Source organism: Sinocyclocheilus rhinocerous, unplaced genomic scaffold (genome assembly GCF_001515625.1).
Source record: "Sinocyclocheilus rhinocerous isolate Xijiao unplaced genomic scaffold, SAMN03320098_v1.1 scaffold4165, whole genome shotgun sequence".
NCBI classification, from domain to species: Eukaryota; Metazoa; Chordata; class Actinopteri; order Cypriniformes; family Cyprinidae; genus Sinocyclocheilus; species Sinocyclocheilus rhinocerous.
Window position 1 is genome coordinate 69,212 of NW_015654053.1, and position 22,445 is coordinate 91,656.

At 36.3% G+C, this 22,445-nt stretch overlaps 2 protein-coding genes across 2 annotated transcripts in view; both read right to left on the reverse strand.

Moving 5' to 3' along the window:
• Nucleotides 1-269: 269 nt before the first annotated feature.
• Nucleotides 270-4,080, reverse strand: LOC107716601 (toll-like receptor 7). Its single transcript, XM_016523098.1, has 2 exons — nt 4,072-4,080; nt 270-3,432 (listed from the first exon to the last, which is right to left on the reverse strand). Exons 1-2 carry the CDS (start codon nt 4,078-4,080, stop codon nt 292-294), a joined length of 3,150 nt encoding a protein of 1,049 aa, XP_016378584.1. The 3' UTR covers nt 270-291.
• A 678-nt stretch (nt 4,081-4,758) lies between these two features.
• LOC107716602 (FERM and PDZ domain-containing protein 4-like) overlaps nt 4,759-22,445 on the reverse strand; it is a 60,853-nt gene continuing 43,166 nt past the window's right edge. Inside the window, exons 4-17 of the mRNA XM_016523099.1 lie at nt 21,850-21,952; nt 21,572-21,617; nt 20,466-20,570; nt 19,841-19,948; nt 18,390-18,521; nt 18,135-18,254; nt 16,794-16,930; nt 15,278-15,404; nt 14,789-14,878; nt 13,148-13,330; nt 11,752-11,878; nt 10,059-11,024; nt 8,672-9,742; nt 4,759-6,355 (exon numbers count right to left, since the gene is read on the reverse strand). Coding sequence (XP_016378585.1) covers nt 6,351-6,355; nt 8,672-9,742; nt 10,059-11,024; nt 11,752-11,878; nt 13,148-13,330; nt 14,789-14,878; nt 15,278-15,404; nt 16,794-16,930; nt 18,135-18,254; nt 18,390-18,521; nt 19,841-19,948; nt 20,466-20,570; nt 21,572-21,617; nt 21,850-21,952 — 3,320 coding nt within the window. The 3' untranslated portion in view covers nt 4,759-6,350. The remainder of the gene's footprint in view (nt 6,356-8,671; nt 9,743-10,058; nt 11,025-11,751; nt 11,879-13,147; nt 13,331-14,788; nt 14,879-15,277; nt 15,405-16,793; nt 16,931-18,134; nt 18,255-18,389; nt 18,522-19,840; nt 19,949-20,465; nt 20,571-21,571; nt 21,618-21,849; nt 21,953-22,445) is intronic.

Genomic DNA, 22,445 nt, shown 5'->3' on the forward strand with positions numbered 1-22,445 from the left:
ATGGTTGTAAAATCTGCATACATAATAAAGAATAAGCAAAATGCTGTTTTAGTTGAAGCACAATATGTTACACTGCAGGACTGCAAGTCAACTTTCCAAATATATGTCAGCTACCCAGGAATGAAAGTGTATTTTTCAACAAACTCCATTGTTGTTTATTTGTAGTTATATGGACAATAAAACAAAGTCTACCAACATTATGTTAAAGGTTATATGTTTCATTGCTTTCAAATGCAGAAATGAAGCTACAAAGCTTCCAATGTGTCAGCAAGTCCATGGAGTGTGTCCCAATCACAGCGTTTCCTGGAAGAGTTTGTTGTATTGCTGACTCTCAGTTGCCATGACATTTCTGAGACTGAACCAGAAGTACCTCTGTGCTTGAGGGTTCCTCGGCCACTCGAGAACTGATTTTTTATACAACCTCTTTCTCAGTCTGAGATACTTGGATTGACAAGGCATTTTCTCCAAGAATATCAGTACGATAACATCATTCCTTTCATCCATGAGTCGCTGGTGGGCCAAATAAAATGCTGTCCTGAAGCTCCCACTCCTGATGTATCGTCCAGTCAGAATGAAAACAGTGCGTTTACTCAGTTGTATGCTTTGGGAAAGGTTTTCAATGAGGGGACATCCAGGAACCCAGTCCCGCTCCTCCAAACAGAGTTGCATCCTCGGATCGCCCTTGTCCTCCAGGTGAATGCGAAGCTCTTGCATGACCCACTCGTGAACAGCTAGATCAGTCGTATCGTAGACCACGAAGGCATCGTAGACGGTGCTGTTGGAGGACAGCCGGCGGTATCCCTTGAGTTTGGCCAAGCAGAAGTGGTAGATGTACCAAGCATCCCAAAGAAAGAGATGGCTGGAGATGGTGAGCGTGAGGATGCTAAGAATCACAGAGGTCAGTAAAATGCAGAGGATGATGGATAGGGAATTGTGTTGGCAGGCCTGGATGTTGAGGAAAATCACACTCTGACCTTTTTGGGCACTCGGTGAAGCGCAGGTGACGTCCGTTGCGAGGCGCGGGATGTTCACGGACGTCCTGTTGATCCATCGGACAAACCACGTGGCATTGCAGGAGCACACAAACCGGTTGTTGTTCAAGTAAAGGGTCTGCAGCTGGTCTATAACATTTTCCGGGAAACTCGACTCTTCGATGAACTGGATGCGATTGTAACTGAGATCCAGGACCTTGAGGCTGAATGCATCCTTGAGAAAATTGGGAGTCAGTTTTACAATGCTGTTCTTGTGTAGAACCAGAGTTTCGATTGATTTCGTATAGTTAGACAAGCATGCAGGAACATCCGTCAGGTGATTCCCACTGAGGTCTAACAGTTTTAGGTTTTTTAGGTACACAAGGCCCTCCCAATGAAATGACTTCAACCGGTTGTTAGTGATGTACAGCTTTGTGAGGGTCTCTGGAAGACCTTCAAAAACTTCTAGTGGGATGAAGTTCAGGTTGTTGCGAGAGATATCAAGAGACTTCAAGGTCAAAAGTTTCTTAAAGTAGTTGGCGTACCTCGTGTCTCCATCTCTCCACAACATATCAAGACGGTTCCCTTTAAACTCCAAATGTTCCAGAGTAAAACTCTCCATTTCTGTGTTCGTAGATGTCGAGATTTGATTATCATTCATGATTAATTTGCTCAGTTTACCCAGGTTCTTTGTAAAATTCAGCATGTGAGTTAAACCCTCAGCTACGAAGTAATGACTGTTACGGCTGATATCCAGAACCACCAGGCTGCTCAGTTCCTGAAATGCTGAAGAGAACATCAAATCCAGACGATTGTCCGAAAAGTCTAGATATTGTAAATTCTTCAACTGGACAAACTCAGAACCGTTCAAACTCTGGCTCATGGCATTCCCAGAGAGATTTAAACACCTCAGCTCACCAAGATCCAGAAATCTGGAATGAAGGAAAAATATGTTATTCCTACTAATATCCAACGTTTTTCCAAAGAAACTACATTTGTTGTTGAAAGGACTTGAAATCCAGAGTTCCTTGTCCTTGTATTTGCAGCTGCGTGCATATTCGTCATAAAGGAAGTAGTGGATATCCTTCACTTCTCCATTGTGGTACTGGGCACCTTGAGACATTGGGGAACTGTAATGGTTTTCTCTGTGGTTAGAAAGTGAAGTTTCTCCTTGAGAAGGCATTGAGATCTTGTTGTCAGACAAGTTGATGATTTTGAAGCTTTTCAGGTTCCTCAGGAGGCTGAGATGTGCTATCTTTATGAAGTTTGTGCCAAGATCAATGACCTCCAGTTTGCTCAAATTAGCCAAAGGTTGGATGTCTTCCTGTGTGAGTTCTTGAAACACATACCCTCTGATTCGTAGGACCTTCAGAGATTTAAGGTGATGGAATGATCTTGAAAGGTTGAGGGATGCAGGATACACCTGGAGCTCGTAATTGAAAGACAGATCCAACTCTTCTAGATTAGGCAACAACGAAGGAAAGGAGGTGCATGTTATCTCCTTAGCCAAAAAGTTGCTTGAGAGGTCTAGAAGACTAAGTTGAGTTAGGTTTTGAAACCACTCCAAAGGGATGTGCGTTAAAGAATTACTATGAAGTCGAAGAGTCTTTAGGTTCTTCAGGGTTTTGAAGGAGTTTGGATGTATCTGAAGGGGAGCATTATTTGGGCATGGAACGCATGGGAAAGGTGCATTATAACAACGTGGACAATTCCCACTCAAGTCCAGTATCTCCAGCTCTGTCAGGTTGTGAAATTCCATCTCTGTTATTGTCTGAATATTGTTGTTGTACAGGTACAGCTCTTTGAGGCTAGATGGTAGTTTGTGGGGGATGTAGGACAAGTTGTTAGACTTCAGAGAAAGCAAAGTCATCTTGTCAAGCTGCACAAACGCATCCTTTTCAATGTAATATGATGTGTTGCACGGGTTACGGAAGTAGCAGTTCTGGCCGAGATACAGCGTCTGGATATTAGTCAGTTCTGTCAGGTTCTCCTTAAGGATTGAATAAATACTATTGACCTCGAGACTCAGAAGCACTATGTTGGGAGGAAGGCCCTTGGGTATGCTGGACAGCTGGTTACCATCCAAATAAAGCGACTTGAGGTTCTTTAGCTTCCAGAACGTGCCGTTGTCAATCGTCAAGCTCTGGGTGCAGACGCGGTCTTTCGGCCCGACCTTGATTGGTACGCAGTTGCAGCGCAGGTCGATCTCAGTGATGTTGTGCAGTTTGTGAAACGAATCGTTCGTAATATGGGGTATGTGGTTGATCGTTAGCGTCAAATTGGTGGTATTCGTTGGGATTCCCAAAGGAACTTCAGTTAGGTCTCGTTCAGTGCAGTCGACGCTAACCTCACTCCCGTTACTAGCCAGAGAAACATCACACTTCAGACTTTTGGGGTACCACTTGGCTGCATCCAGAAAAGAGATGAGAACAGCAAAGATGATGTATGTCTTCTCTTTCATCTGAAAGAGGAAGATAGCAGGTGTTAAAATGTAGAATAATGATAAAATATGAACTCATGAGTCTACATACAGTAATTGTCATTTGTAAACTTGACACATTCCTACTCGTTATGCACTCTCAGGAAAAAAAATAAGGTAAATAGCTGTCACTGGGGAGGCAACCGTTCAAAAATATACACATTTGTATCTTATGTACCCCTAAATTGTGCATATTAGTACCTAAGGTGCTGATAGTAGTACCAAAACTGTACATGTTAGTACATTTTGAAAAGGTACCATATATATACATGAGTGAATGAAGTATGTTTTTGGCCTGCAGATCTTTACATAGCCCTGTTTAACACATTTTACATGTTTACAGTAACAAAACAAATATTTCCCACCAAAATCAGTGTACAAAATGTAAAAAAAAAAAAAAAAAAAGTAGATTTTGGTCTAGCTGATATTTCTGATATAGTTTTAAATAAATGAAAATAACAAAAATTTTAAAACATTCAGGAAATAAACATGACATTTAATGAATAAGCTGCATATTAAAAAATGCACTTGCAGTAACTACCTCAGAGCATCTTTGTTTTGAGACAATCATTATATGAGAGAGCTGATTACTGTAAATGAAATAAACATTCAATTACTCACCATCTTCATCAGACCTGGGATTCTTTTTTGACGTTTGTGACTTGTTGTTCGGTACTTTTGCTGGTTTGTCAAGTTGTACACCCTGTGCTACTTGAAGAACAGGTGTTATTGACCAATGTTAAACCACAAAAAAATTACAAACAAAAGTGAGAGTGGATATATTTAAACAACATAACTTCCCCTTGCAAACAAAGTTGTTCTGAATCTTTTTCCTTGTAATTATGTAAAGTGATTATATTACCCAACTATTACCTATCAGCATTGTTATCTTAAATTTTTATGATGTATAATTAATGAATTATATGTCATTAGAACAATATTGTCACTGAAACACCACCATAAAGAGGAACAACATTACTTTCGTCCTTTATCTCATGGGACGAGTTTCTGTACTAGAGATTAAGCAAACAAATGTCAGGGGTTTGCTCAAGTACTGCTATGATTTCCTCATAAATGAAAGCAAAACCAGAAAAAGTGAAGCACTTCAATTATGAAATGACCAAAAATATTATCTCTGTCCAACACAACAGTGGCTTCTTCAGCACACAAGGAGAGGAAGAAAAATTAGAGAAAAGAAAGACGGAAGAATATTTCAAACTATGTCATTCACACGCTATTTATAAATTAATTACTGGCATATGACAGGAAATAAAAGAAAGACAGCACGAGATCAGTTTTCAAGCTGAAATATTTAATGAAGATGATTCAACTAAAATACATTACGTTTATTATTTAAAGTCAACATGAAATCAAAATGGACCTACTTACATTCTTAAATAACTTTCCTGGTTTTACTGGGAATGACTCATCAGTGCATGTTATTCTAAATAAATAACAACAATCTGTTGTAATATTTCATCAAAATTTAGTAACTTAAGCACAAAAATTATTTACCATTCACTTTCACCATCCTCACAGATAAAATCCTGTCCTTTTCTTGATAAAATTACACTGGGAAATATGTCAGATGACAGTAGTAAAATAGATGGAGAATGATACTTCATGTTGACTTTAAATTACTTAAGTAAATATATGCATTAGCCAGTCAAATAAGAACGGCAAATGAAACTGTGCAAGTTGCGAACATAATAACAGTTTACAGATCATATAGTGGCTTACATTTTCATATTTTTGAATGTGAAGCTCTTCTGTTATGAAGTTTAAAATAAACACATAGAACAAAATGGATGTGTCTATCAGGTGCTGTGGTTTAAACGGTCTTTTAAAAATTCTATGTATTGTAGAATACTTCCTTTTCATTTTACATATTACACAAAATATACACAAGCACTGTTATCACAGTGGATCGCAATGGCCGGATTATCTCAATCTTCATGACAAACGTACAGTATGCGGGATATCATATGGCTTTAATATGGCTAAATAAAAGCAGTGATTTTCGACATATGGCCATTGCTGCAACCAAATAACAGCGTACCGAATGCAAATGTAGTTTTGCTTTGGTCATCAAAATAACTTTCCAAAGCCTCCACGCAAAGTAAATAAAGTGACTTCCTGAATCGCTTCAGCTAGCGCTTCAAAATGTCCTTTTGCTGCTTAACAAAAAATCCTCAGAGCACAAAAGCTCCGCACATGCTTTCTTTGAGAAATGTGGCTAAAATAGACATATTAAGTGACCAGTGCAAGAATTTCTCAGAGCAATGCACAGTTCGTATGTCTGGATTGTGTGTCGTCCAAAAGAATCAGGAGATGAACTTGCCTTGTTCCAATGCTTGTTGTCTTAAACTTGTTTTCTGTGCAGAACGTCAAACCATCTGTCATTCGCTTCCACTTCAGAAGATTAAAGTCAACAAGAAATCAAAATTCACCCCATTTACTTTCTTAATGCACATTTGTGTCATTCCAACTCCTCTCCAACAATTCTGGCACAAAATGCCTACTTTTCGCAATCCAAATCTGGTGGATACAACAAAGTGTCACATTATGGCAGTAACATGGGTTTTGAGTTTCATGTTGACTTTAGGAACGGCAGGGTTGTAATCCTTCCATGGTTGATTACCGCCATCTACAAGTTGCAGTTTCCATAAAAAGTGTCAATGCTCCCTGAGCCAATAGTTGTCTTATTAAGATTCCCTTTCTGGCTCCCTGAGGCAACCAGAGCGGGGGTCATTTGAGGCCAAGTGCAAGAATAAACAGAGAAGCATTCAAGACCTCCGATCACCTCTGATTTGGCACATAGGAAACTGTGCTATGGATGAATATGGACATATCGTGAGAGAAGACGACGATTCTTCTGTTTTATCTCCATCTGCAGCATGCTACACTGGGGGAGGAAAAAGAGAGGGATAAATTAGTCGGCCAGTATAATGTCTCATAATTTCATGCTTCTGGATCTCTGAAATCCCCCTCAGAGTTCCTGCTCATCCTGATTCAGCATGATAAGCTAATGACCGAAATGAATGACGTCAATGATCCTGCCCAGGATACTTCAGAAACGGTCTACACAAGGCTTAATGTTTCAAATCAGGGAATTCTAATTACATCCTAAGACTTAAAATCTGCAAAATAGTAATTCCTGATTAAAAGGTGAAGTGGTCAATTTCTGCGCCACTAGTGGTACCGTATAGAATTGCAATCTGACTTACAGCACACTGACTCTAAAGCGTGAATATTTTCACTTTTAATCAATATTAAACATCAATTTAATTCATTTGCACAGCTATTTTCATAACACAAAAACACTGCACCCTTAAATGTAGTTAGCTACTTTTCATTACTAACTAAAAGTGTAGCTAACTACGTTTTAAAATGGTAATGGAAGGAATAGTTCACACAAAAATGAAAATCTTATCCTCATGTTGTTCCAAACTGGTTAGAATTCCTTTCTTCTATTGAACACAAAAGAAAATATTTTGAAGAAAGTCGGCTACCAAGCAGTTGCTGATAGCCATTGACTTCCATAGTATTTTTTTTCCATGCCCTTTTATAATTGGCATAAATATTCACCCCCTTTTAATATGACATGTCAGACTCGCCACTGGTGCTACCTTTTGGTTGTAAGTCACATAAGTTAAATAGCTTTTGTGTACTCAAGTACCTTCAACTGATTGTATCATAAGTGAGTCATCACTGTGGAAGACCATGAAGAAAAAAACCTCCAACAGCTCTACGAAACAGTAATTGAAAAGCACCAGGCAGGGATTTCCATGTCTTTGAGCTTCCCTTGGAGTAGCAGTTAAATCGATAATTAAGAAATGGGAAAATATGACGCAGAAGTAAATGCACCAAGAGCAGGGCGTCCTCAAATGGTGTGTCACTGTGCATGGAGGAGACGGTGAGGGAAGACACCTAGAGACCAATGACAAGTCTGAAAGAGTTACAAGCTCCAAGACTGTGCAAATAACAACTGCTGCTACCGCTGAAGAGAAGCTACTGTTAAAAACATCATGCAATATCTCTGTTACAGTTATGCCAGAAGACATGTGGGAGCCTCTGAAGACTAACCTATCAGACTAAACAACATTTTAGCATAAGCCAAATAATGTATAATCAGAAATACACCGTCTCCACAGTGACTCATGCTGTGAGGATCTTCTTTTGAAGGTTTTGAGGCTGGAGGGCCAAATAAATGCAGCAAAATATAGGAAAATCATGAAGCCTGATGGAGTCAGCAAGACACCTGGTACTCAAGGAAAATTAGTTTTCCAGCAAGACCCCAAGCATAAAGCCAAAGATACACAGGAATGACTTCAAAACAACAACTTGTATGTCCTTTAGTGGGCAAGAGTCCAGGGGCCAGTTGCACCAGTTTTGCGCAAATTACAACTTAGCCTAGTTTTGACATAAAGGAGTACTAAGTTGCAACTTATGCACTACTAAATGTTTTTCCATTGCACCTTTAAATGCAGTTAAAACATAACTATTTATGGAAGCCTCTGACCAGGAGTAATGGTTGGAATAAAATATCAAATTGAATTGCATTAATAAGCTCTTGTTTTACCTGACAAACTTAAATTCTTTAGACATACAGTATAAGATTGACAGTTAGACTCGTTTACATTTTAAGAGAGAGCATATTATGTGATTAATTTCTTTGTTAATGAACCCAAGCTAACACAGTGCGCTTCTGTGTGCATGTCAAATAAAATTAGTCATAATAAATACATTTATTGTGTTCTTGTTGTATCGGTATTTAATGATCCTTATTCATTTCAAATACAGTTTCTCATAAAAAATGTCTATTATGCTATTCATGATTAAGTAGTATCGTATGTCAAAGGAAATTTATTTTTACCATTAGTTATGCAAGGCAAAAGAAGTTAGAATGAAGAATATACTGAAACTCACAGTACTTCAAAAACTTCTGCTCAAGCTAGTTTTCCCAACACTTTGTGGGACAATTAGTCAGATTAGGTTAGCTTCAGTTTAAATCAAGACGAGGGCTACAAAAACCCTTAACTTGCTCACCAGCTCCAACAAATTGTTAAATGATTCAGCTGCTGACCAACAATGTGAGTCTCTAATTCCACATGGTCAAGCTTTGCAGTTTCTACGTAACAGAAATTAACAGAAATATAACCGTGTCATTAGGTTAGTTGAATGTAACATTTGACTTGTTAAAGTTTCAAGCTTGCAGTACCTGTAGTTTCCCTGATCTTGGGCAACCTTTGGCATCCCTCTCGGCCCGACTCTTGGCCAGCCTGTCCATGGTGCTTCCGCAAAAACGTTTCATCTATGTTCTGAGTTGGATATCCAAGACCTTTCAGAGAGGACTCTCCGTGCAGATGGACGCTATCTACCGTGCACAGAGGAGAGTCCATTGGTGTCACGCAGCTACTGCTTCCTGTACTGCTGCCGGCATCGATGGACGAACACTGGGAACTCTGCAGGGAATGAATTCCCTCGCTCTGTAAAGCCGACATCCTTTTGGACAAGTGGTACTCGTATAACCGTGTCACTTCCTGTTCGGATGAAGCCACCTTGCGCTGTTGATGTTCGTTCCGGGCTCTCTCAATCATATATTGTTTTTTGGCGGGGGAACTTGTGTTCAAGTCTATCGAGTCCTTCAAACTGACTTTTTGCGTTACCCTGTCTGCATGCAATGGACCGCCATCGCCAACCACCTCAGAGTAAATATGCTCTTCAGATTTATTATTCAAAATCATATGCAATCTTTGATTGCTTTCTTGAAAAGCGTAAGACATCCTCTCCAAGTCAAAGGGACCTGAACGTTGGGAATCCCGTCCATTGAAGTTGTTGTACATCCCAACAAGATCCTCCGATTCTGTGATATTCATCTGACGGGCTTCCGCTTGGGCGCACAATTTCATCCCGCCGTCTTGCTCCTTGATCTTCCCCTGTGACATTCCCATCATCACGTCCCTGTGCATTTTGTTGAAGTAGTCCGTCAACGACTTGGTTTCCATTGTTTCTGGCTCCATTTCGAAATGGTCCGAGCGGAGAGTGGCAACCGCGGCGGACTGGGAGTCGTCTAGAGACACCCGTACCTCACACGGCACCAATCGAAACTCGGTCTCCTCTTCGGCTAGAGTTTGGTACCCTTCGGCTGTGGCTACTAACATTTTCAGAGAGTTTTCGGAGAGTTTCTGAGCTGCGGCCAGCTCCGAGCTCTCCGTCATTTCGGACGAATTTGTCTCGTTCCCAGAATCAGAGGAGGACTCAGGGCTAAAGGACCGAGATATTTCTACACCTGTGTGTCACAAAGAGACAAACATTTTAGCCATCACACCATACACACGTATATTTTAAAATAGTTTATTTGTACAAAACGTTGAAGGCTATGAAATGCAACAAATAAGAACACAAATAATGAAATACATGAACAAAAATTAACCACAAATTATAAGGAGATCACATTTACATTGCTAATAAAACGAATGCACACACAATACATGGCATGGAGTTTGCATTGAAGACAATGGAATACGGAACAACGAAACCAAAATAAAGGAATGGCTGGAAGGTTGTACAACGTCAATGAATAAACGTTACTATAGTGTAAGAACCTGAACTATTGTCCGATTGTGGATGAGACTGTTCCTCAGAGGCCGCCAAGGCCTCTAGAGCTTGTAGTGTGGAGACAACGGCGTCATTGAACACTTCCTCGGTTCCACCGGCCACTTGCGTTGGAACCGAATCGATCAGCGACACAGGGATGTCGTTTTTTAAGCCTTTTCGCTCTTGGTGATCATCTTCATCTGAACTATCCCTGAACCCTGGTGGCGGAGCGGCAATTGCCAAGTTTAGCGATTGCAGCAGGTCGTCGCTGTCCTCCTCGTCGTTGCCCTCCGGTGGCGGCGGAAGCGAAGTGAGGTCAATAATGTCGTCGCTCGATTCCGAGAGCGACAGGAGAGAGTTCACCTTGTCCTTCATCTCTTCCATCATCATCATCATCATGTCCTCCTCGCAACTAATGTCATCGTCATCCTCGGCGTCATCCGTAGTCTCGGCGTAGCAGATATCGCGCAGCAAAGGCTCCTCGATGCCTTCCGTCGTACCGAAGATCTTGGCGTCCCCATAGACCATGTTGGAACCGTACTGGAAGCCGTCGACCTCCATTGATGCTTCCAGCGGCTTGTAGTCCTTCTGTTGCGCGTACATGTATCGGTGTTCCTCCAGCACTTCTGGGATGTCCTCCATCAGTCTTTGGTATCCCAAGTTCTGAGGGTTCACAAAGTCCAGTGGAGGATCGCTGAATATGAAGGACACCTTGGCGCTTCTGGGCGACTCTTGAGGTTTGCCTTTTGGGACACTGAAGTAGGGCTGAGGATGCATGTGACTTCCTCTGCTCACCCTCTCCCCATCCCCGTGCATGCGATGCTGCGGCTGGTGCATTTCAGAGACTGTGGGGGAAATATCAAACTCTCTTCGCCCACAGATGGCGTATTCGTGGTGGGGCTCATCACATGCACTGCAGGAACCGTAATTCCAGTCAATTGCCTGGTAGTTGTGCTTGACCCTTGAGTCTTGTCCTTAGACGTAAACAAAAAAAGGAGAAGACACCAGTGTCAATGAGTTATTAAAGTATCAGATTCACACCAAAACAATTTAATTAAGTGGTTTCTTAAACTTTTTGACTCTTAGGACACCCACTGTCCAACATAATATTCCAAGGCCCATTATATTGGCCAAAATATTATGTTATATTAGCAAAAATATTTTTGTCAAGTATGTCAGCTGTAATTATGACAAAGCTGGTTGTTTTCAAACTATTTTGTTAACATAAACTGTAAGTGTTGATACAGTATATTAAATTAATTTAATCATGATTGATTTTGTGATTACAGACGTTTCAAGAACTGTGTGTTCTTCAATAAAAACAATAGTTATTGAAGTGGGAAAATAATTATTATTCAGTTTGCATCTTGCATGTTAATTTAGTTAATTTAATTTCAACATTTAATAATGCATTATTAAAACCTGTTAATATTATTTTAATAGACTAACATGACCTAACAATGTACAGCTGTATTTTTGTTACATAATTTGCCATAACAAATAAATACTGTAACAAATGTATTGCTCATTGCTAATTAATGTTAGTAAATGCATTAATCAACTTTAACTAATGGAACCTTATTGTAAAGTGTTAACCATAAATTCATCATTTAAAGTTTGCTGGTGCTACTTTGAGTTGAGTTGATTTCAAGATGATAAATGAACTGTTATATATTATTTAGTGCATGTACATGCTCTTACCTGCAGTGTTACTGTTGTTCGCCATGTTGAAGATGGACCTCCGTGAATCGACCAGCAGCCTGTAATAACCGGCAGTCAAACACGCCAGGTTCATAGCGTCACTGGATTCCATTATAAGTGTGATGGGCTACAGAAAGAAATGTTTTGCAGAAGAAATGCATAAATGATCAGTAAATACAGCAGTAAGCAATGGGAGGCTGTGCAGTTAAAATGATTTTAGTGATCCTAAAACTCCCTTAGCGGTGGTTAAATTACAGTAACAAATGACTTTGAGCAGCTTATTGCTCTTTTAAAAAAACGGTAGCATCTGCATTTTCTTTTTTTTTTATAAATAGTTACATTCATTAATATTAACAGCTTTTAGTTCATGCTTGCAAAGCAATGTGGCAAATGTATTGCATTTATTGACCTAACCATCCGTTTTATAAAACGAAGCATGCATATGTCAGTAACTATGAATTATTAATTCATGTTTTCATTGGCACTGGATAAAAGGGATATTGAATTATGTGTTGAATTAAACTAGTGTAATGCATGTGGTAAGTAGGCAATAAATAGTTTATCAATAATTTAATAATAATCAAAAATAATCTGACAAGCAATATAGTTTTAGTTCATGTTTACAAAGCAATGTAGCAAACTATATATTGCATTTATATTTTCATAATAAGCATTGAATAAAAGACATGTTGAATTGTTATGTGTCTTTAAAATTGTATATAAGTGATGTAATGTATGCGGTAAATAGTCAATAAATGGTATTAAATTATCAATAATTTATTAATAATTGAAATAATCTGCCATCTAATACGGTTTTAGCTCACACTGGTAATGTAGCAAACTTAATATATTGCATTTATTGACTTAACTATCTGTTTTATAAAATTAAGCATTCAAATTAACGAATTATTAATTCACATTTTCATAATAGGAATTGGAAAAAGGGGATGTTGCATTGTTATGTGTCCTTAATATTGCATACAATTGTAGCAATGCATGTGGTAAATAGTCAATAAATAGTTTTAATTGATCAATAATTTATCAATATTAATAGTCGAAGTAATATTGTTTTTAGTTCACACATGCAAAGCAATGTAGCAAACTTAAAATAATGCATACTGCCTTAACTATCTGTTTTATAAAGTAATGCAATTGTAAATATGAATTATTAATTCATGATTTCATTATCACGACTGGATGAAAGGGATGCGGAATAAAAGGGATGTTGTCCTTAATATTGCTATAATGTGTAATGCATGTGGAGGTCAATAACCCAAAAAAAAATATTTAGCAACATTTAAAAATGTTTGAATGTCATTGCATTAAGAGAAAAAAAAATTAAATCAAGTGTTTTCTGCAAACACATGATACTCTTCTTTGTTTTTATCAATCGCACCTTAACATCCAGGACGTGAAGCTCCACTCGCACGTTCCTTTCGTCCTCCGTGAACATTTCGATGCGGTTGACGTGGCTGAAGTCGGCCAGCAGCGCCACCAGGTTGGTTTTAGTGTTGATGACGTGACTGATGCCGTAGCGCGGCCCCACCAGCAGCGTCACCTCCGTGTGTTTCTCTCCTTGCTGTCAGATCACAAATACAGCGGTGTGAAACATGCTTGAATTGGCTTCAGATTTCAGCACCTGAAGCTAATGTACTAAAACAACACATTTGTATTATCATTTAAATAAGTGCAAGTTATAATAGAGAGGAGTATATTTGTAAATCTAAAATCAATAATGTTTGCAGAGCTCAACAAAAACATATTTATCCTTGATCTGTCAACTTCTTTAGTTAAACTTGGCAAAGAGCTTATACATTTTTTTAAACAAAAAAATACTGGAAATCAAGTTCTCTTTACCGAACAGAAATAACAGCAAAACAAAAAACTAATCATATAGAAAATGATGTTAGAACACAAAAATACAGTGAAATCATTTTTGATTTGTTTATAATTTAATAATAATTTTTAACATGAAAATCATTAGAAATCAAGCTCTCTTTACTAAACAGAAATAACTGCAAAACTAACTAAATAAATAAATCACAACTTCACACGCTAGAAAATGAAAATACTGTGTGAAATATTTATTTATAATTTGATATTTAACAAAAATAAAATTATTAGAATTATCTAGAACACAAAAATACAGTGAAATCATTTTTGATTTGTTTATAATTTAATAATAATTTTTTACATGAAAATCATTAGAAATCAAGCTCTCTTTACTAAACAGAAATAACTGCAAAACTAACTAACTAAATAAATCACAACTTCACACGCTAGAAAATGAAAATACTGTGTGAAATATTTATTTATAATTTGATATTTAACAAAAATAAAATTATTAGAATTATTATTAATTCTAATATTATTTCTGTATATACTATTATTATATTAATTATTAGAAATCATAGTTTCATTACAAAACAGAAATAACAGCAAAACTAAAACAAATCATATGCTTCACATGCTAGAATATGAAAATATAGTGTGAATCATAGTTTTTTATATAATTTTATCAAGAATATAAAATTATTAGAAATATTTTTTTAACAAAACAGAAATGACCGCAAAACTAAAAAAAAAAAAAATCATACGTCATATGCTAGAAAATGAAAATAGTGTGAAACATTATTTGTTTATAACACAAAAATAAAATCATTAGAAATCAAATTGTCTTTACAAAACAGAAATAAAAGCAAAACAAAAAAAATCCTATACTTAAGCTAGAAACAAAAATACAGTGTGAATCATTATTGATTTGTTTATAATTTAATTATTTTACTAACAAGAAAATAAAATCATTAGAAATCATTTTCTTTAAAAAAAAAAACAGAAATAACAGCAAAACAGCAATCAATAAAATTCATATACTTCATATGCTAGGAAATGAAAATAGTTTATTGGCCTGAATCTGCTCAAAAGATGTTTGAACCTTTCTGAAATACACCTGTACCTTTAAACATCTGGATCTGCACTGAAAGGTCTCAGCTGCTGATGTAATGACAGCTCTGAGAATGCGTATCTTTGCACTTACGACCAGCGTGGACTTAAACACTTGTCCTCCGTACAGCCGGAGATCACTCAGATATTTCAGGTAGTGAACCTTCGCCTGCAGCGCCGTCAGCTTCAACACACAGCACAAATCCCAGCAGAATTAGGGAACAGAAAGTGTCAATCACATAGATAGAGCACAGTTAGAGCAATTCAACTTGAGTTTTTGTTTCAAATACATTTGTCATTATTTTTCTTCCATACAATTTTTATATTTAAATACAAGTCTATTTATATATGCTTGTATATGCTAAAAATGTTTAAATAAAGCGTTATATTCAACAGCATACAGTATTAGTCTTTGCTATGATAGTTGTACTGAGACTCGTGAAATTTGACTGGTACTGCTGTTGTGAAAATCCTAATCCGTATTATATTATGCATTGAGGAATCAGGATTTTCAAAGGCAGCTGAAAAGATCGATTGGAATTCCACTTTTCATATGTACATCGAGCTGTGAAAGTTTCTTCACCTTTTTGCCAGGAGGCACCAGGTTCTGGTTGGTTTTCAGGATGTGTGTGAGCGCTTTCTTGATGTTCTTCTCTTTCATGCTGGACAGAACCGCTGGAGGCAGGAACTGCGCCAGACCCCACTCCTTTCTGTAAAGACACAAGAGCTTTCACGCTGAATTCAAGCGCTCGTCGCATCAGTCAAACGCTTTTCATCTTTTCTTCTCATTTAAAGGAACAACCAGCCGAAACGTTTTCCTCGCCCTCATGCAGATCAAACCCGAATCATTTTCTTTCTTTGGTGAAACACAAATGGAGAAGATTAGGAAGAACATCTGAGCTTCTGCTGTTCATACAGTGTAGAAATTGAAAGATGTGTGTTTTACAAGAAAAAACGATCAGTGTTCCTACTTCAAAATTTCACATTTAATTGAATGTGTTACTCGCAGTGTTATTTTATTATTGAGATACTATTATAGTTTTTATTAATATTTTGAATGCATTTTTATTTTTCTATATAGTTTTCATTTTAATTTTACTTAAAGTTTTAGTAATTTTGTTGCGTTTGTCATTTTTAGTAGTATTTTTTTTTTTTATATCTACATTGTTTTTATACATTTTTATTTTACTTATAGTTATTTTAGTACAGGTTAAACTAAATTAAGTTGATTGGCTTTGGCAACTAGCTGAAATAAATTTTTATTTTATTTCAGTTATTTATTTTAGTATTGAGATATAATTTTTATTAATTGTTTTTTTTATTTTTATATTTCTATATAGTTTTCATTTTAATTTTAGTTGAAGTTTTAGTAATTTTATTGTGTTTTTGTCCTTTTTAGTAGTATTTGTATTTTTTTTAAATAGGTCTATATAGTTTTTATTCATTTTTATTTCAGTTTTCGTTTTAATCATTTTAGTACATCAAGTAAAACTAAATTAAATTAAGCAATGTTGCCATATTTTTAGCTGAAATATGCATGAAAATGTAATTTTAATGGTTTTAGTTTCAGATTTAGTCTAAGTTAATAATATCCCTGGTTACTTGACCTTTGTAATTATTTGTAAAGTTTACCAGCGATTTCTGAGTGAAAACCACACTTTTTTTTTTATCGAAAGTTGATTATTTATACAGTTGATCACCACCAAAAAAACATAAAAAGCACTGTAGAAGTAGCTCATATGACTAGTTCACTATATTCCAAGTAATTTTCAATGCTTGACAAATAAAACAAATTTCTGAAATGCCTGTTACTGCATCTTGACTTTCATTTTTGTCCGTTTTGGAGTTTGAGTCATTGTGCAAAAAAAACGCTGCATGAAGGCTCTTATAAAAAATGTGTTGTGTATTTGTGTTTGGAACAAATTTGTGTTTTGTTTACTGTGGAGACGTGCTGAAATGGCGTTTGGTCTCGTACTGTATGGCGTACCTTGTCAGTGTCGTGCACTTTGCTTGACCATTTGTTGGGATAAACAGAACAACATGAAGGCGAGCATAAAAACATTTTTAATTTTGTTACTCCATGACCGCTGAACACTCACTCAATGTATTTCAGTGAGACTTTCTGCGTTTGTTTGGTGCTGAGCGTCAGGATGTACATCTGGAGAGCAGCCAGGCGAAGCGCTGTGTCGTATTTGAGCTCAAAGCCAAAACGCTCCTGCACCACGTCCTTACAGCTCTGCAAACCAGAATAAATACACAGCGTGGTTTAGCAGACGTAACCCTTCCCTCAGATGTGACAAACTGAAAGGAACAGTTCATCCAAAAATGAAAATTGGCTGAAAATGACACCCTCAGGCCTTCCAAGATGTAGATGAGTTTGTTTCTTCATCAGATTTGGAGAAATGTAGCATTGCATCAGTGTCTCACTGCAAGTGAATGGGTGCCGTCAGAATGAGAGTCCAAACAGCTGATAAAAACATCACAATAATCCACAAGTAATCCACAGCACTCCAGTCCATCAGTTAACATCTGGAGAAGACAAAAGCTGAAACAAATCCATCACTAAGATATTTTTAACTTGTTTCTGGCTAAAATATGAGTCCATAATCCATAATAACGCTTCCTCCAGTGAAAAAGTGCATCTGCTGTTGTCTCTCACATCAAAATCCAGCCACATATTTGTTTAGAGCTGTTTAAACGCTGCTTGATCTGTGCAGATTTCTCTCCTGATTCACACCAGACCACTTTTTCACTGGAGGAAGCATTATTATGAATTATGGACTCAACGGTTTGAAGTTAAAAACGTCTTAATGATGGATTTGTTTCAGACAAACACGCAGCTTTTGTCTTCTCCAGATGTTAACTGATGGACTGGAGTGCTGTGGATTACTTGTGGATTATTGTGATGTTTTTATCAGCTGTTTGGACTCTCAGTCTGACGGCACCCATTCACTGCAATGGTGAGCAAGTGATGCAATGCTACATTTCTCCAAATCTGATGAAGAAACAAACTGATCCTGATCTTGGATGGCCTGAGGATGAGCACATTTTAAATTTTTGGGTGAACTATTCCTTTAATATCATAACCCCAATTAGGGCTACATGACAAACAAGGCTTTCCTTCACCGTTCATACTCCATTAACACCAACTATACTGCGAACAACATATATTCTTAAAGTGATACATCCTTCCTTACAATTTACAGTAGCAATTTTACATGCATATGCTGATTATTTTGTATCACACTGCATCTTCTAATTGCACAAACATTGCATAAAGAAATTCAAGAAATAATGTTAAATGTAAACCTGATTAACAAACAAAATCTGATTGGTTTCTGATATATCAGGCTGAATAATATGGATATTTTTTCTGAGGATGAGAATGGGAAGCATCCGGTGTTCAGTTTTAAAAGACGACATTTCAAAAGATGTGTTACCTGAACGTAGAGGTAATCGAACGCAACAGCGTCTCTCCTGAGAAGATCCACCGGATCTTTGGGAAGGAAACTGATGCGGAAAAAGCATTTCATTTTATGTGAGCCCGGCCTTTGTGTCACCTAAAAAACAATCATTCATTAATGTATTTCTCTATTTATTCTCTCATCATATTTAACTGCTTGAAGCTTCAGCATCATGCTGTGGCACTCAGATTCAGTAGCGGCTCAGAAACATCATTCACCAGCACAACAAACCTGCGTTAGCATCTCCTGCTCGTGCAGAAGCATTAGCTTTGTTGCAGATCCTTCCATCTTGTGCTCCAGCGTCAGAGAGAAGTGCTCAATGCTTTTAATAGACAGCTTCTCTTGCAGGGTCAGAATGACATCCTTTCAAACAGAAGAACATCTGTTATTCATGTTCAACACCACCAACACGTGACATGATAACGGCATCAGAAATGGCTTAACAAATGAACAAACATTTTCTATTATACATTCAGTGGTGGGTCGATTACTTGCAAATAGCAGTTTGTTACTGATTACAAATTGTAGTTATTAACAATCGATTAGCTTACTCAGTTTAGTTAATGTCTTCCTACTACTTTTTGATTACTTCTGACCTAACCTGTTTATCACATAGATTTAAATGGGATTATTGTGTACCATACTGATATATGTATATATATATACTGTATATTGTGTGAATATGTAGTCATGTAATCCATACAAAGTAACTGTATTCTGATTACGAACATTTTAAAATGTAATACAATCTACTTACAATCAAGTCAGAGGGATTTATTTTGAAACTAATATTTGCATTCGTACATAAGTTTACACATTTGTACATTTTGTATATTTGTCTAATATCAGACTTGTCAATTATACGTTTTCAAATATATTTGATTTACTTTCAAATTACGCAATATTGCATAAAATACACTACCGTTTAAAAGTTTGAGCTCGGTAAGATTTTTTTAGGGCTCAGCAAGGCTGCATTTATTTGATCAAAAATACAGTAAAAATTGTTAAATATTATTACAATTCAAAACAGCTGTTTTCTATGTGAATATCTGTTAAAATGTAATTTATTGCTGTGATGCAGCGCTGAATTTTCATCATCATTACTGCAGTCTTCAGTGTCACATGATCTTCAGAAATCAGTATAATATGCTGATTTGCTGCTCGGGAAACATTTCTGAGTATTATCAATGATGAAAACAGTTATGCAGATGTATGTTTTTGTGCAAACTGTGATACATTTGAATTTTCAGGATTCACAGATGAACAGCATTTGTTTGAAATATAAATCTTTTATGACATTATAAATGTCTTCACTGTCACTTTTAATCAATTTAATGCATCCTTGATAAATACCGTATTGGCCCGAATATAAGACGACCCCCCTTTTTTCAGATGTACCTTTTGGAAAAAGGCTTTTTAAAAACCAAATCTTGTTTTTTCTCAGTAAAACACATTTTGTCTTCAATTATTTTCATATTGCATATTTTTCCTATTTTAATTTTTGTTTTGAAAGTATGGTAAAAACTGGTAAAATTTCGGGTCAATACGGTAATAGTATTCATTTCTTTTAAAAAAATAGCTTGCTACCATTAATTGTATTACTCCATATATACTGTATGCAGAGTGTTTTTGCTGATATGGAGCATCAACAGTGATTTGTAAATACTGCAGTGCTGAAATACCTTAATGGAGGTGTTGCAGTCAAACCTAAAGGACTTTGTTTGTCCGTTTTCCAGATACACCTTCAAGACGTTTGGCATGAAGAGCAGAGAATTATCCTTCACAGTCTCCTGCGGATGAAAACACTCCGTCATGTTTCTAATATCTCCTGAATAATACACAGCTAAAGTGGCTTTTATCTGTTCGCTGATCTGTCAGTGATTCACATCCCTGTGATGAATCATTAACCTCTTGTTGTGCCACTAATTAAGACATACAGTATGAATGAACACTGATTTATGTAACGTGCGTCTTCATAATCTTTCATCACAATGCAAAAATTTGCTCTAGAGCTAAAATCACTTTCCGGCTGATGATATCAGTCCTCTTATTCTAATCACATGACTTCATTCTGGTGCATAACGTCCACTTTTCACAATCCAATCAATCTCAGATGATTATAATCAAAACCCTAAAGTGTGTCTCACTGAATATCTGGCTTTCACTTAGAAATGTCAGATTACGCAAGTAAAATTGGTTGCGAAAGACAATTGAGATCTTTACACTTAAAACAAACCCTTTGAAACAGCTGTAAATACTGTGATATATGACATGCTTTTTAAGCAAAACGTGTTATTTTTCACTTACAGGTTCTTGTCCGTTAATAATGACTTCTTCAGCAAAGCGCACTTTGACCGGATTGGATTTCAACTTGGCCTTTTTAGCTGCACTGATGAAGGCAGATTTGGGCAACTGGATGGGAATAACAGAGGAACAAAAGCAGGAAAATTACTGAAATATCAATGCTATCAAGTCATTATCTTATGCCTAAGAGCTGAGCCAGAAAATAAGAAGCAGATCCAGATGGAATCCGCAGCAGGGTTATTAGCGTCAACTAAAACTAAAACCATAAAAAATATATATTTTTGTTCCTTGCAATAAAGTACATGTTAACTGAAATATAATATATATATAAAAAAAAAAACTTAAACTGAACAAAAATGAGAAATGGTGCCTTAGAAACTAACTGAGTACTAAAATAATTCAAACTAATAAATAAAAATGAATGCAACTATATAAGCATTAAAAATAACTAATAAAAATGACAAAAACAAAATTAAACAAAAATGGTGCCCTGGCAACTAGCTGAAATAAAATAAGTATTAACATAATTAAAACTAATAAATAAAAAGAAATAACAAAATATAAACATTAAAACAAAGACAAAAACACAACAAAACTAAATGAAAATGGTGCCTTGGCAACTAGCTGAAATAAAATAAGTATTACAATTATTAAAACAAATAAATAAAAGTGAATATACTACATATATATAAAAAAACTAATAAAAAATTACAGAAGCACAACTAAAACCAAATGAAAATGATGCCTTTGTGACTAGCTGAAATAAAATAAGTTTAAGTACTAAAATAATGAAAACTAATAAATAACAATTAATAAAAACTAAACATTGAAAAATAATAATGGCAAAATAAAATTACTAAAACTTTAAGTAAAATTAAAGTGAAAACAGGAAATATTCAACATATCAACAAAACATATTGTATAGTGTATCACTGATAAGAAAACAACATGAAATAACTAAAATAACACTGATCTGCAGACTTTTTAATTAGTGTTTTCTGTGGACTTCTAAAGAATTTAACCACAGTGTTATCGGTTGATAACTGCATCATCAAATTAGCCACAGCGCTGACAAACTAACATGCAAAACAGTCAGTATGTTGACTTACAGGGTACGGCTGCACCACGGTCAGGATGATGGACTCCTTACAACTTCTGCAAAAAATAATGAAAGACAACGATAAGAAATTCTCTAGATGGAATCAGGGTTAGTTTGAGAAACCCTGATCTAATACAATGACATTTGACTCTTTTTGGGACCACAGTCTGTACTGAGCAATGAAGACTCTCTCTGTACTGTTATTGTCTGTCAGCATGTAGTGACTTCAGCTGAATAACACAGGTTGTAGATGATGAACGACAGTAACCATTTGATTGAGTTCAGTACCTGACCAGGTCAATGACTCGTTCCCGTGGAGCCGAACTCACGGCCTCCTCATTTATCATCACTATCTCGTCTCCTGGGATCAGCTTCCCTTCTGAAGGCCCTCCTGCACATTCATCACAAACACACATCGCAATTGTGTTTATTTTATACTCATTTTTCTAAAAGATGGAATTCTAACAAAAGGCATCATGATAATGGACTTTTTATTTGGCCATTAAGTTTCCTTATCATCCGTGTTCCTTGTCTTTACACAATATAATAAAGAATTTTAAAGAAATGAATACATTTATTCATCAAGGGCCCATTAAATTGATCAAAAGTGACAGTAAAGGCATTTATAAAGTTACAAACTATTTCTATTTGAAATAAATGCTGTTCTTTTGAACTTTCTATTCATCAAAGAATCCTGAAAAATAAAATGTATCACAGTTTCCACACAATTATTCTGCAGCACAACTGTTTTCAACATTGATAATAATCAGAAATTCTTGAGCAGCAAATCAGAATATTAGAATGATTTCTGAAGATCATGTGACACTGAAGACTGGAGTAATGATGCTGGAAATTCAGCTTTGATCACAGAAATAAATTACAGT